The 14,583-nt window shown below is 32.3% G+C and overlaps 2 protein-coding genes across 3 annotated transcripts in view; one reads left to right on the top strand and one right to left on the bottom strand.

Annotated features, from left to right (window-relative positions):
- Window positions 1-2,521: 2,521 nt before the first annotated feature.
- Window positions 2,522-6,971, top strand: LOC117171677 (carbonic anhydrase 1-like). Of its 2 annotated transcripts, XM_033359193.1 has the most exons (7): window positions 2,522-2,626; window positions 2,836-2,970; window positions 3,052-3,196; window positions 5,346-5,451; window positions 5,563-5,665; window positions 5,734-5,870; window positions 6,784-6,971. In XM_033359193.1, the coding sequence occupies exons 1-7, from the start codon at window positions 2,602-2,604 to the stop codon at window positions 6,895-6,897; spliced, it is 765 nt and encodes a 254-aa protein (XP_033215084.1). In that variant the 5' UTR covers window positions 2,522-2,601; the 3' UTR covers window positions 6,898-6,971. The 2 variants fall into 2 exon arrangements, with proteins under 2 accessions (XP_033215084.1, XP_033215085.1); XM_033359194.1 differs by lacking the exon at window positions 5,734-5,870 and having other exon boundaries at window positions 6,784-6,895.
- A 6,219-nt stretch (window positions 6,972-13,190) lies between these two features.
- LOC117171725 (MYCBP-associated protein) overlaps window positions 13,191-14,583 on the bottom strand; it is a 9,334-nt gene continuing 7,941 nt past the window's right edge. Inside the window, exon 2 of the mRNA XM_033359285.1 lies at window positions 13,191-14,298. Within this exon, the coding sequence (XP_033215176.1) occupies window positions 13,519-14,298 (780 nt within the window). The 3' untranslated portion in view covers window positions 13,191-13,518. The remainder of the gene's footprint in view (window positions 14,299-14,583) is intronic.

Raw genomic sequence — 14,583 nt, 5'->3', positions numbered from 1 at the left:
AATTAGGGGTCTAGGCAGTCTATTTTTTCAAACAAATTTTTTTTATTCTATTTAGTGCTATTTAGGGATTATTTTCATTTCCCTTACCAGAACTGTATTAATGTAAAAAAAATTAACACGTTTTTTAACAGGATTAAAAAAAGCTATTTCAGGGGCCTTGCAGTCTTATTTTTAAGAAATGCTTATTTTATTTTGATTAACGCTGTTAACTGAGTATCTAATATTAGAATATCTGGCCTGTATAAGTTTCATAAAAATACATTAACCGGATTTTGAAAAAAAAATGGAAAAAATTTTATTTCCACAGACAAAGCCTCTAATCAAGAAAAGAAAGTCAGTACACTTTAAACAAAGACGTACAAACAAAACAAAAATCAAATCAATACTATGCAACTACAATTTTATTCTGGAAAATTTAGTTCTTACTATATTGTGATTGTTGACATGATTCTGCTTTTGAAATTAAAACAATTTCGGAAAAATAAAACTTTTTTAAAGCAAAATTTGTGTACGAGAAATCAAGGGAAACAATTATTTAAACTAATAATTCTTCAAATGAGTTTCTTGACAATTGTTATGCTTATTACTGCAGAAAATTTATTTAATTGTAACATTTATTTAAAGTATATATTTGCCTACTATACAATAATTTACGTCTGTACAAAGATTTTTACAATTTATTATTAATACTACTGTAGGAATAATACTACTCCAGGATAACCCAAAAATTCAATTTTATTTTTCGTACAAACACATTATTTGTAAAATAACAAACGAAAAAATAACTAAAACAATAAAAATTTAATTTAATTACGTGTACGTCACTGAAAAAATAATTTGTAAAGAATTTTTTTGATTGCAATGTTTTTTCTCCATATAATAAAAAATTGGTGACAAAATTATTTAGACTACATTAGTAATGTTTTATCATCAATTGTACTTTTTTTATTAATTTTTTATTAATAGTTTTCAATAAAAATAGATCAAATTTAAAATTTAAATTCAGTAATTTTGATGATTTCACAACTAAGATACTAATAAAAGAATAATGCTTTCAATTGTAAAACTGTGTACCATCAAGATATTATGTATTTCTCACAAATTAAATAAAAATAAAATAAATTTTGTTAAACAATAATCAAGTGTTATTGATATTAAGAAGCTGAACAATTTTTAATAAAAACTGATATTTAGTTGTGCATATTTTTCAGTAAAAATGAAAACATGTTTTTTCTTAAAAACGCGTAGTAAGATTTCTTTCTTTCTTGTAATGCTAAAGTCAAATACTCCATTACTAATGGTAATTAAAATTTTATAATTTTTACATTCTTATCAAAGAAGGTATTAGATTTTTCATTTAAAAATGTAACTCCATGACCCTCTATATATTTTTCTTCACTTAAGAAATAAACAGCGGCAGTTAAAATAATAAATCGTTTATTTGGCAAAAATGGGTTTACGAGACTCCTAGATAAATTTTCCTAATTATTTCACAAATGCGATTAAAGTATTGCATTGAAACTAATACAGTCAAGGGATACTGAAAAAAAATTCAATTTCAGCTACAATTAAAATAAAATAAACATTTGTCAAAAATGGGCATGCGAGACCCCTAAATATTCCTTTTTCTTTACATTTTTCAAAAATTAAAAATAAAAAATAAAAATTTGGTCGATGTATTTAACTACATGTAATACAGATCAGTTATTCAAAAGAAAAATAAACCATAGCCAGTAAAAATTAAAATTAAATAGGCCATTTTAGCACAAATGAGCTTGCGGCATCCCCTGAATATATTTTTTAAATTAATTTCATAATCTGGGTGATTTTTTTCGCTAAAAATAATACAGCCCCAGTATGCTTAAATAAAATAATTAATTATCAGCAGCAATTCAAATAAAATAAAAATTTTTGTAGCAAAATAGGCCTACAAAAATTTGCCCCTAATTATATATTTTAAATTTTCTTAAAAGCGATATTAAAATGTTCTGACAGTTTTGAATAGCCTTGCCAAACTCTAAATATATATTTTCTAATTATTTAAAACATCTGGCTATTGTATTCCACTCAAATTAATATAGTCCTGGCATTCGAAAGTAAAATAAATCATTTCAAGTGAAAATGAAAATTAAACATTAAATTTTATGCGAAAATGGTTTTGCGAAATCCCTAAATATAGTTTTTTAATTCTGAAAAAACTAGGGGTCAATTTTACACCAAAAGAAACAACTCGCAGAGGATTTATTTTAGAGAGAAAAATAAAGCCTTTTTGGGCCATCCTAGTACATATGTAAGTCTGCAATAAAATGTGAATACAATTGATGGACAAATGTCGATAAATATGCTATCACGACTCAGTACCAATTTTGAGGAATTACAGATCACAACAATCTCTTCATTGTAGAAGGGTATTTAATGTCGATGAAAAAGCTAATGACTAGAAAAGAAAATTTATTGTTTAAATATTTTTTCGATTTCATTTGTTTTATTTTTCTAATTTTGAAATCAGGGTTAGGACGTGAGGTTATTTTAGAAAAATCCTGTACGATTAAAAATAATATTTTGATTATTAATTGATCCTATTTTATAATTAAAGAACTGATGGCGGAGATGGTGTATCTAATTGGTAACTCAATTTCATGTTATATTTTATTTTCAAATTATCAAAATCGGTTTTCCATTAAAAATGCACTCCAAGACTTTCAGTTCAGCAACTAAAAACATGTAATCAAACAATTTTATCTTCAACTTTCAATCTTTGAGAGAGTCTACTTCTGAAATTTGCAATATTAACCACAAAGTAATAAATTGAACGTCAATTTTTTTTATCTCTAGGTTTGCCAAAGTCGGGCCAATCTCCTATTGACATAGAAGACAAAGCAGTTCGTCCTCACAGATTCCCATCATTAAATCTCAGTGGACATTGGTTGAGAGACGGAGATGCAACATTGATTAATACTGGAAAAACAGGTCAATTTAATTTAATAAAAATATTATTTTTAGCAAAAAAAGGAACTAGATTTTTAGTAAGAAGAAAATTTTTTATTTTAGCAAAAATTTGTTTAAGCGGAGACAGAATTCCTTCATCTATCAAGGGTGGTCCTTTATTCACCGATGAGTATGAATTTCAGGAAGTCCATTTTCACTGGGGAAAGGAAAATTGTTGCGGATCAGAACACACGATTAATAGTACTTGGTGAGAAAAAAATTAACTAAAAAAAAATCCGATTTTCAATTGAAATTAGTATAGTATTAGTAGTTTTTTTATTTAAGAGAAAAAATAATTTTTAATACAAATTTCAAATAACTTTCAATTTGTTAAAAGTTTTTAAACACTTAAAATTAAAGTGAAATTAGATTCTTGTATTTAAGAACAAGAAAATAAAAATCATTAATTTACTTTTAATGATTTTCATGAACACGATTTTCCTAAAATACTTCAGAATAGGTTAGCAAAAATTCGATTTAGTTTAAAAGATATTGAAGCCTTTCAGAAGTTCAGAAAGAATTTGAAAATATTTAGGGACATTTTGTCAAGTTTCAAAATATTTTTAATATCTTCTAAACTTGCAGAATTCTTAAATGTCTTCTAAATTAATTCGATTTTATTCTATATTTTTTTTTATTTGGTTGGAAAGGAATATCATTAAAATCTTCTGGATTCTTTTTTTAATAATTTTGGGAATGTTTTGAAATCTTTTTAAATTATTTCAAATATAACAAAATAAATAATTTAACGAAATAAAAATTGATTTTCTATTATGCTAGAAATGTAAAGAAATATGTTTCATTCTCTTTACACCTTTCAAAAAATTTAAAAAACTTCTTTGTTTGAAAATATTTGAAAACCTAGATTAAAAACGAAAAACAAGAAACGTTAAATGTACAACAAAAGAGATAAATTTCAAAATATATTTTAAACTGACTCGAATTATTTCTTAAATTTAAGAAAATCTTTAAAACTTTTAGGAATTTTATGAAAAGTTCTTCCTTTTTTTGAAATCTTCAGGAATGCTTAATTGAAAATCTTTAACAAATTGATAGCATGTTTAGAATTGTTTAAATCTTCAGAAGTTTAAATTTTTTTGCATTTTTTGAAAACTTCTAAATATTAATAAAACACACTAGAATTTCTCTAAGATGTCTTAATCTTACAATTGCAATATCTAAAAATTTTACTTTAAAATCCTCTACAATATTTTTTAACGTTTTAGTCAATCATTTATTGTCTTTTTATATTGGAAAATTTTTCAAACGTTAAATTTTTGTATTTTCTTTCAAACGTTATTTCTTAGTTTAAAAATTATTCAAAATTTTTCTAACAATTAAAAAAAAACTGTTATTCTCTTGATCCCTTATACAATACTTAAAAATATATTTTTTCAATATCTGCACAAATCTACAGTTTTTTAAAAGTTTTAAGCTGTGTTTAACATTTTTACATTCTTTACGAAATTTGTTTAAACCTTTAAATTAAAAGTTTTTGTTAAATGTTTTAGAAACCTACAATCCTTTTAAATATCTTTGAAAACTATTTGAATAATTTCTAAAATTTGTTAAAAATTACAACAATTTCCCTAAAATCTTTCAATTCTACTTTGAAAATTTTGGAAGTTTTTTAAAATGTTTGCAATTTTTACATATTTTCTTAGAAATTATTTTCCTGAATAAAATGTAATTTCAAATTTTTCTAATGATCTGCAGAAAATATATTTTTTAAACCTTTTAAGATGTTAAGAAAGTTTTTTTTAGAAATCTTTAAAAATCTACATGTTAAAAAAAATTTAAACTCTTTAGAAAATGTTTGGAAATTTTTTTAGCACATTCAAAGTTGGGAGGCGAGGGGATACATATCAAAAGATATTACATAAAAATGATTTCTTAAATATTTCTTAAGAAGTGACTAAGCTCTAATTTACAACAACTTAATAACAAGTACAGTGAATCTCTTCAATAGCCCTCCCTTTTATAGTTTAATCGAGAATTGACGCCGCACTATAGGTATGTGTGAAAGGAGTTGCGCAGGGTGCGTGGGATTTGGGGTTGTCACTAACGTGAGCACTCAGGCGTGAACAATCAAAAGCGGAGCAAGCTATAATGAGTTAGCTCCCACCCACCGTCAGGCCCAAAATCGGCGCTATCGAAGAGTTCCACTGTATTTATTCCTTGTATTTTTTCAAAAATCGAGCTTTTCCTATTTAAAACCCCTTGTTACTTTCAAAAGTCCGGGGTGTGGATTAATATTGACAGATTTGAAAAAAATAAAATTTTTTTTTCGGAATCTGGTGACTGGTGGCGCACCTTTTTAAAGAGAAGGTTCGAAATAAGCTAAAAAATTTATTTAGGTTTTCAATGGAAGCACATGCAGTTCACTGGAATAGAAGGTACGGAACTATAGAAGAAAGCAAAAAACATAAAGACGGACTTTGTGTCCTTGCGTTTCTTTTTCTGGTAAATAAATAATTAAATAGCATATTAATTAAATACTTGTAGAAAAAATTATTACATATTTCAAACGTTTACTTGAATTAAATTCATAAAATAATAGTACGTGATTCATAGGCTACAGACACAAACTCTTCATGGAGTAACCCACAATTGGAAATTCTAACAGATAATTTAAGATACATTATTGAGGCTGGGTCAGAGAAAAAAGTTCCAGCTAGTAGGTTTAACTTTTGGAATTAAATTGAGCTAAATAGTGGTAAATTTAAAAACTTGCAATATAAACAGATTGTCTAAAATGGATGCAACATTGCTTAAAGGTCCCCAGTTATTATACTTATTCAGGATCTTTAACCACACCTCCCTATACTGAATGTGTGGTTTGGATTGTAATTCCGCAACCTATAAGAATTTCTCCAAATCAGGTATAAAGTGTAAAAACTAGTCAAAAAATGTTTCACAAAAAAAGGATATCGGAGCCTATTAAGACGTAAATAAGTCTTTTAAGACTCCCATTCCCATACTTTTCCTTCCTACACAATTCAGACTTCACTACTTCTTCCTCTACTGCCACCACCCCTACCTCCTCTCCGCGACTCCTCCTCTCCTCCCCCTCCTCTCTTCCTCTTCGCCAGTCATCTTTACCTCCTCTCCCGCTCTCCTCTTCACCTCCTCCCGTCATATCCTCCCCTCCTCTCTTTCTCACGAACCACTCCTTGCATTCAGGTCTCCTCCTCAGCTCCTCTCCTTTTTTTTCCAATTTCTCTTCTCCAGCCTCTAATTTCCCTTCCCTACTCACCCTTCTTTATAATTATTTTAACACAGTACCCCACACCTCATTTCCTCTACCAAATCTGTAATTAAGCTTAACTTCCTCTAATTTATCTCACCTCACTCTCCTTGCCCATTTTCAACCCCTTATTTTACCCTTCGCCACTTCTTCCCTCACTTTATCTCCTTCTCCACGCTTTCTCAGCTGATACTCCACGATGCCTACTTTCCTTCCTCAGCTCTCATGTGCCCACCCCTACTCATTCTCATTTTTAATCATATCTGAATAATAACCATGCCCTAATTTCCCTACTGTCTCCCTCATTTCTTTTCTCTCTCCCCACTTTTTCCCCACTTATTCCCCCGCTGCAATTTTCTATCACTTCCATCACTTCCTCTAGTTTCATTTTCTCCATCTCCTTTCTCATTTCCCTTACTTTCCTTACATCTGACCGAAACTATTAGGGTTTCTGCCTAAGCTACAAAACCCTAAAAAGCTAAAAATTTTGAAAATCTTTTTACTATTTCAAATACTCTAAAATATTTGAAAATTCATCTTGTTTGCAGATAGATGACTTCCGAAAACTCAGGAATGGGGAAGATCAGCAAATATTGGCTAATGCTAGAAAGGTTCAAACTTTGCGCGGAAGACGAATATTTTTAGCAGTCAATACCATCTGAATTTTTAATTCCTTAAACAATTCAAATACAATGCTTTAAAAAATTACGTTAGAATGAAATTGTATCAATCTCTTTCACGTTAATAATAAAACTGACAATAAATTAATTTTTAATATTTAAAAATTTTATTTAATAAAAGACAGGTGTATCCAACCGTATTAACATTTTTATTTGCCATGATCAAATTCACTTAATTGTAAAATTTTAATCAACATTTTTATTTTAACGACAGGTGAAAGATTATCATTTTCGACTGTTGTTTAATAGTAAGATTTCTTGTACTCACCTCTTGCTTGAATAATTAAAATTTAAATTATTGTTGATAAAGACATATAGGTTTTTTCTTAAAATTGATTCACAGACTTTGTTTCCATTCGCTTAAAGTTCGGTTCTGAGTCAACTCTACAAAAACTTCTAATTAGTTCGAAAATTATATTAATAATCATTTTACTGTCTTTCAAAATATCCCGATACAGCTAGTCTAATTTTCAATTAATTATCTAGCACTTTTTTAAATTTGTAAACAATTAAAAAATGTCATTAAAATACTTTGTGAAACTTGTCGAAACGTATTAAAAGTCGCGATTAATACCTACAGATCTCTTAAAAACAAAAATTTCATAATTTTGAAAAATATTTCACATTTTAAAATGTGGCCAAATGGCTTCCGTTTCCGGTACCGATCGCGAAAAACTCTTTTTTATCAAGTGGTGTATTTTTGGCTTTGGTGAAGAGAATAAGGGTGAGTAGATGCAGAAAAGGCAGAGATTGCGGAGATCGAATGTAAAGGATGAAGAGTGAGTGAAGGCAAAGGTTTGAAGGATGAAAGTGAGTGGTTTGAATTGAAAATTTGGAGCGTGTGAAGTTTTTGAGGTTAGGAGTTAAAAAATAATTGCTTGGCCAGGGGGCAAAGAGGTAGGTGATAAAGGCGGGAAACGTCACGGAGCTTTGGGTAAGGTAGGATGCCGACGACGCCAAGTCCACAAAATGGCGCCAGAGAGCAACAGTTACTGGACGATCGCACAGAGCAGAAAACCGCAGTGGCAGCAAAAGCTGACGTTGCTGAAAGCATTGGCAGTGAAGGGATGGGTGACGTTGATCGCAGTGACAGCAGTGGTGATGAAAGTGCTGAGAAGTCAACCCGGGGGGGGGGGGGGGGCGAACTCAGGTACGAGAAAGCAACGCGGAAGGCCCTCAAATTTACAGCGCCGTAACAAGCTGGGCAACGCGGGTTCGAACAGAAGTCTGGAAGAATGGCAAAAAAAGGCGAGCGCGACTAGCAGTGGAGGGGAGGAAAAAAGGAAAAGAGTGGCTAGGAACGACGAGCTAGACAGGGACCAGGAAAAAAAGTGAGTTAGAATTAAACAGAAGACACCATAGAGAGAGAGAGAGTGATAGGAGGGATGGGGGTATGTTTGAAAAGAACGTCTGGAGTGAGAATGAATGATTAAATAAAAGACTCAGTGATATTGAAAGAAGATTAGAAGGGGAAGAAAGGGCAAAGAGGAAAAATAAGATAATAGTTAAGGGATTAAAAGTGGAGAGTGAAACAGGAGAAGTGGAAATAAAAAATCTTTTGCGGGACATTAGAGTGCAGGTAAGGGTAGAAGAATTCAAGAGAATAGGTGGGACAAAAAAAGAAAAAGAAAGAATGTTTCTAGTAAAAGTGGGGAGTAAGGAGGAGAAAAAGAAAATTATGGAGGGGAAAAATTATTGAGAAGACGAAGGGAAAGGATTGAAGAAGATCTGACATGGAGAAAGAGAAAAAGGAGATGGCAAATAGAGTAGAGGGCTTGAGTAGAAAGTAAAAAGGGCCATATGATGTGGATAGGGAGAGACAGGTTATTGATAAATGGGGAGGAATCGTGTTGGGATGAAGAATTAGAAGAATTAAAGAAAAAAGGAAAAAGTATTGTAAAAGGTAGGGGGAAGGAAGTCGAAAAAGATTCTAGAAATAAATCAGAGGAGTTTCCAAACAGCAAAGGGGAAACAAAGTGAAGAGGAAAGAAGAGGAAAGCGAAGAGAGAAACGTGAAACTTGGGCACATGAGAAGGACTGGATGGGAATAAAAAGGCTGTTACCGAAAGGTTATGTGTGGACGATGCAAGAAGCAAGAAAAGAACACGTTAAAGGGAGAGGGATGGGCGGCATGATGTCAGGGGTGAAAAAAGAATTGGCAGTAAAAGGGAGAATAAATGGGGACATAGAGGAAAAGGATGGAACAATGATAAAAAAAATTATAATTGTGAAAGTAGAAATAGCGGTGGTGTGTGTATACAGAAGAAGAGGGGAATAGGAAGGCTAAGTGTAATAAGGAGGTGGATGGATGAAAAGAAGGAAGAATTGGTTTTAATGGGAGGGCTTTTAAATGCATGGACTGGCGAACAAGGGGGAGAGTTATGGGATAAAGAAAAGAAGGTATATATAAGGGACTCCAAAAATAGAGAGACGGACAGGGAGGGAAGGAAGTTACTGGACATGATAGGAGAAACAGGATGGTTTATATGCAATGGAAATATGAAAGGAGATTCGGAAGGGGAGATCGCATTCATAGGAAAGGGAGCGACAGTAATAGACTACATCTTGGCTGAAGAAAGAATGCGGCGTATGATAGGGAGTATGAAGGTAGGGAATGAGATAGGTTCCGAGCACTTCCCGGTCATAGCTACACTGAAAACAGGCGTGAGTTAGCGCGGCGGAGGGAGTAGAAAAAGCGATCAAAGAATGTTGGGTGTTGGATGTGATAAATAGGGATAGAGGGGAAAGGAAGGGCGTTAACCAAGAAATAGAAATGGAGAAATGGACGAATTATTTTAAGGGTCTATTAGGGAGAGAGCAAAATAAGATCAAAGGGGAAAAGTGTAGGATAGTCCAAGGAGAAATGGAGGAAGGGAACGAGATAACAAGAGAAGAAGTGGATGAGGCAATGAATAGGTTTAAAAGAAACAAGGCGTCAGGAGAAGATGGTATGGAGAACGAAGTGATGAAGTATGGAGAAGAAGGAATTAGGGATGAGATGTGGAAGATCTGCAACAAGGTCTGGAAAGGGGAAGGTTGGCCGGAAGAGTGGGCGACGAAATGGTGGTACCGCGTGTCAAGAAAGGGGAAGGAAAGAAGGTAGAGGAATACAGAGGGATCACTCTCATTTCAGTCGGCTATAAAATATATGCAGAAATCTTGAGAAAAAGGTTGGAGAGGCAGGCAGAACAAAAAGAAAGTATCCCACATAATCAGACGGGATTTAGAAAAGGGATGGGAATTTTAGACAACATCTACATACTTAACTATCTAGTTAACAGAAATTTGGGGAGAAAGAAAGGGAAACTAATTGCTTTGTTCGTAGATTTCAAAGCAGCGTTTGACTCAGTGAAAAGAAAAGTGTTATGGCAGGCAATGTAAGAGAGGGGTGTAGAGGAAAAGTTGGTGGAGAAGATAAAGGTAATTTTGACTGAAACCAGGATTAGGGTGAAAATAGGAAATGAAAAAGGGCAGGTTTTCTGAACAGGCCAAGGTCTAAGGCAAGGGTGCCCGTTGAGTCCGTTACTACTTAATATCCTACTGGCAGACTTAGAGGAGAAGCTAAAGAAGAAAGGGAAAGGAGGAACGGTTTTGGCTAATAGCAAACTATACTCTCTAGCATACGCGGAGGATGTAGTTCTATTAGCAGTGATGAGAAGGGGATGAACCTAATGATGAGCATCTTCGAAGAGTATGTGGGAACAAAAAAGCTGACGGTGAATGTAGGTAAGACAAAGGTGATGTGCTTCAGAAATAGAAAGAGCAAAATAAATTACGTTCGGAAGATGAACGGACAAAAAGCGGAAATTGTGGAGGAGTTCTGTTACCTAGGTTTTTGGTTTGAGGCAGAAGGGGGAAACGAGCTGCAGGTGAGGAAAAGAATGTGCGAGTAGAATAATGGGCCTAGTATGGGGTATAGGAAAGAGAAGGTTCAAGAATGATTGGAGAATGAGGGTCTGGTTGTTTGATGCGTTGGTGTGGGCGGTGTTGTGTTATGGTATTGATATCTGGTGATGGAAGGAACATCGGAAAGTAGAGAGCATGCATGAGCAATTTCTGAGGTGGGTAATGGGGGTTAGCTGGAGTTGCCCAGGATATATGTTAAAAGAAGAGTTAGGAAGAGAAAATATGGTTACTAGACAACTTAAGAGAGCCTGGAGGCTTTGAACAGAAGCTAAAAAGGTGAGGGAAGTAGAATTGCACAAGCATGTTTCGGTGAAATTCGGAACAATGAAGCGAGAGGTATTGTGGGAAATTCCAAATGGAAGGAAGAAAGGAGAAAAATGAGAAGGGTGTATGATATTTGAGAAGAGGTTATGGAGTAGCAGAACATAGAGTTAGAGCTATTAGTCCAACAAGGAGAAGAGAGATGAACAAAGATTATAGATTTGAGGTACAATAGATGGTATATGATGGTCAAAGGGTTGATGGAACCAGATTATCTGCAAAAAATAAGAAAGGAAGAAAAATGGAGTAGGGTTGTATGGTCCTGAATGGGAGAAGGAGTGAGAGCATATAGATATTGGATGGATGAAGAGGAGAATTTATGCATAGTATATGGATAAGAAATTGAATCATGGGCACATGTATTAGAGAGATGTACAAGAAAGGAAGAGGGACAGTCGAGTGTGGATGAGTGTGTAAGATGGATTTTGGATGTCAGTGGATAGAGAGAGATGTGGATGTAGAAATTTAAGAAGCAAGGAAGTAGGGCAGAGCCAAACGGGTGATCCTGAAAAGGGACAGTAAAAAGTGAAAATTGTTTTCAATATCGTGGAAAAAGCATTTTTTATGGTAAGAGGAAACGGAAGCCCTGGAAGCTCGCTCATTTTAGGAATAAATGTCACTACTGTTTGAATTGTAAATATATGTACAGGGAGCGCAGGCCCTCAGACCCGCAAAAGGGAGAGATTGAATACATACAACATACAAATTGTGGCTAGATTCACAAATTTAAGTGGAATTTGAAAAAATAAGTCTTTTGTATTTTTTTTGTTTTTTAAATGTTAAAAAGCATATAACTTTCTTAATTTTCATCAAAATTAAAAATTTACTTTGAAAGACGTTTTGATCATATACCAGAGACTTATAAAACAATTTTTATAACTCTTAACAAAAATTATTTTAAATTTTGAAAATGCTCTAATTTTTTTTTTAAATAAATCTCTCGTTAACGAACTTCACCTTTATTTTGGGTCCATAAAAAGTTGTATGAAGGGCTGACTCGATTTGAATATTCCTTTAAAAGTCATCGTGGCTAAAAAATTCAGGTACCTACACAACAACACAGCATACAAACAGCCATCATTACAGGCATTTTCGACCAAAATTAATGAATTAAAGGAATTTTTTAATTCTAAACTTTGAAACGATATTTTTTAAAGGGTCTTAGATATTTTTGTCAACGTTTCTGATACATGGCAGAAATACTTGCAAATTAAAGTAATTCCTGGAGAGATACTTAGTTATTAATTTTCTACAAAAATAGTTAAGTTTTAAGCTCCAAAAGACGCATTTTCAAATAAAGAGGATAACTATTCAATAAAATTGTTAAATTTACATCAAAATCGTTAAATTTAGTTGCAAATAGTTGCATTTTTAGCCAAAACAGATCAAATTTCTACCCAAAGAGATGAATATTCTACCAAAGAAATATTTTTCAGTCCACAAATAAAAAAAATATTTGCATATAAATTGTTTAATATTTACTAAAAATTAATTAATGGCATGGACTTTTTTAAAAAATCTTCGTGAGAATAAAAAAGATTCTCATGAAAAAAAATGTCTCGGCATGTTTTAGGGTTATCTAAAAAGTAATAACAGTTAGTTAATCAATTATCATTTTTTTATTTACTTTGATGTAATATCGATTTTTGAAAATTTGCGTCATCTCTCTCAGAATGACCATGTCCCATTGGGATTTCTATTTTTATAAAACTTCGCAGCGGGTATATTCTTGTTCTTTGAAAATTAATTCTTTCTTAGCTGAAAATTTCGCATTTTGATTTTTGGTTGAACGATAAAATTTTTTAGTGGAAAGTTCATCTTTTTTGTAAAAAATGAATCTGCTTGATTAAAAATACATCCTTTTACTTGACAATTAAATTATTTTGTTAAAAAATTAATCTTTTTGTTAAAAGTGCAATATTGTTACTGGAAAGGTGAAAAATTTAGAGTGTTTCAATCAGAATTTAATATAGTACTCAAATTAATTTTATTTCAAAGAATTTATTCACCTGGGAAGCCTGTTATGGATATAGTTAAAAAAATGTTTTAGCTTCCTTTTAAAATTAAGGAGGAAGAGGGGGTGAGATACAAAAAGTATGTAGTCTGAAGTTTAAAACCTTTTAAACCCTGCTACAGTTGGTTTCAAATTATATATTTTGGTTTGAAAAAAAGCTAAAAAAGTAAACTGTAACAAGTCAGGTGAGGTAAAAATGAAAATAATGAAGAGTTTAACCGAATGAACTTATCTGCGGGTTAAATTTCATGTAGAAATTATTCGAATTGTTTAAAATTGTTTACCTCATAAAACTTTCCAAATTATTATTAATAAATAATAATTCAATTTGTTTAGTACTTTTCAATAAATAACTTATGAAACTATTTTTCTGGTTCATTTAGCCTGACATAAGAATCAATAGTTGCACACGCTTTACTTATCGTCTCTCCGAACAATTCATAAATCCGCAAATAAAATATTTCCCTGAATAAGCTAACATGACTAGGTTTCAATTTGATAAATTTTTGAATCCTTTGTTCTTCCTCTTTTGAACGCGTAGATAAAAGACTCCTTCGGTTCTTTTTTTTCGATTTTATTTTCTTCTGAGGCGTTAAAGCTCCAGAGGAATTTCTCGAGGGACTGTTTGACCTGGATCGATCACGACTTCGAACTATCGATAAACCAGTTTCCACTACGCAAGATCCAAAGCAAATATTCCTGATGAATTCGCTTTCAGTTTCAAATTGATTAACAAACGAGCATAATAAATCGAAAACCTGTTCGTGTTTCCGAATTATTGACGAGTTATACAAGCTCGGTTCCAAGGAAGCTCTGCAAAGATCCACAAAGCGAGCCAGTGCAATTTGTTGGAATTCTGGATCTTCAATTCCCAGGAGAATTTTTCTAAAATCGAATATAGATAAATTCCATTCTGCATTATCCGAGATGGAGATGCTTTTAAAAATCTCACGAAATTCCTTTACTAATCTTGGATGGTAAAAATAAGATGCATTTTTCGTAGAGAAAATTTCGCTCTCAAGGAAGAGTGTTTTGTAAGGGGGATCTGGTGGTTGAAATATTAATGCATCGTGGGCTATTTCTTCTAGGATTGCTTTGATTGTTATGTCTCTACTTCTCCTCTCGAGGCAATCATATATTTTCTGAAAATTAAATGAAATATTAATAAATTACTGCAAAATAAAGAGAGTTTAAGAAAATTTTGGTCATTACATTTCTGTATCTATCTATTTATTATTGACCCAACTAGCCCGATAAAATTATTGCAGTCTGGACCTTAAGGCCATGTGATGAGTATAACAGCTGATCAAGTTAGCCCTAAGATCAATACGAGGGTGGATTGATAAGTTTCCGGCCTGACCAAGAGATGGCGCCACTAAGCCTACCTTGAGGTGGCGTTCTATAGTACCATCCTTAGATAGCTTGTA

Source organism: Belonocnema kinseyi, chromosome 4 (genome assembly GCF_010883055.1).
Source record: "Belonocnema kinseyi isolate 2016_QV_RU_SX_M_011 chromosome 4, B_treatae_v1, whole genome shotgun sequence".
NCBI lineage: Eukaryota > Metazoa > Arthropoda > Insecta > Hymenoptera > Cynipidae > Belonocnema > Belonocnema kinseyi.
This window is presented reverse-complemented; position numbering and strand designations above follow the sequence as displayed.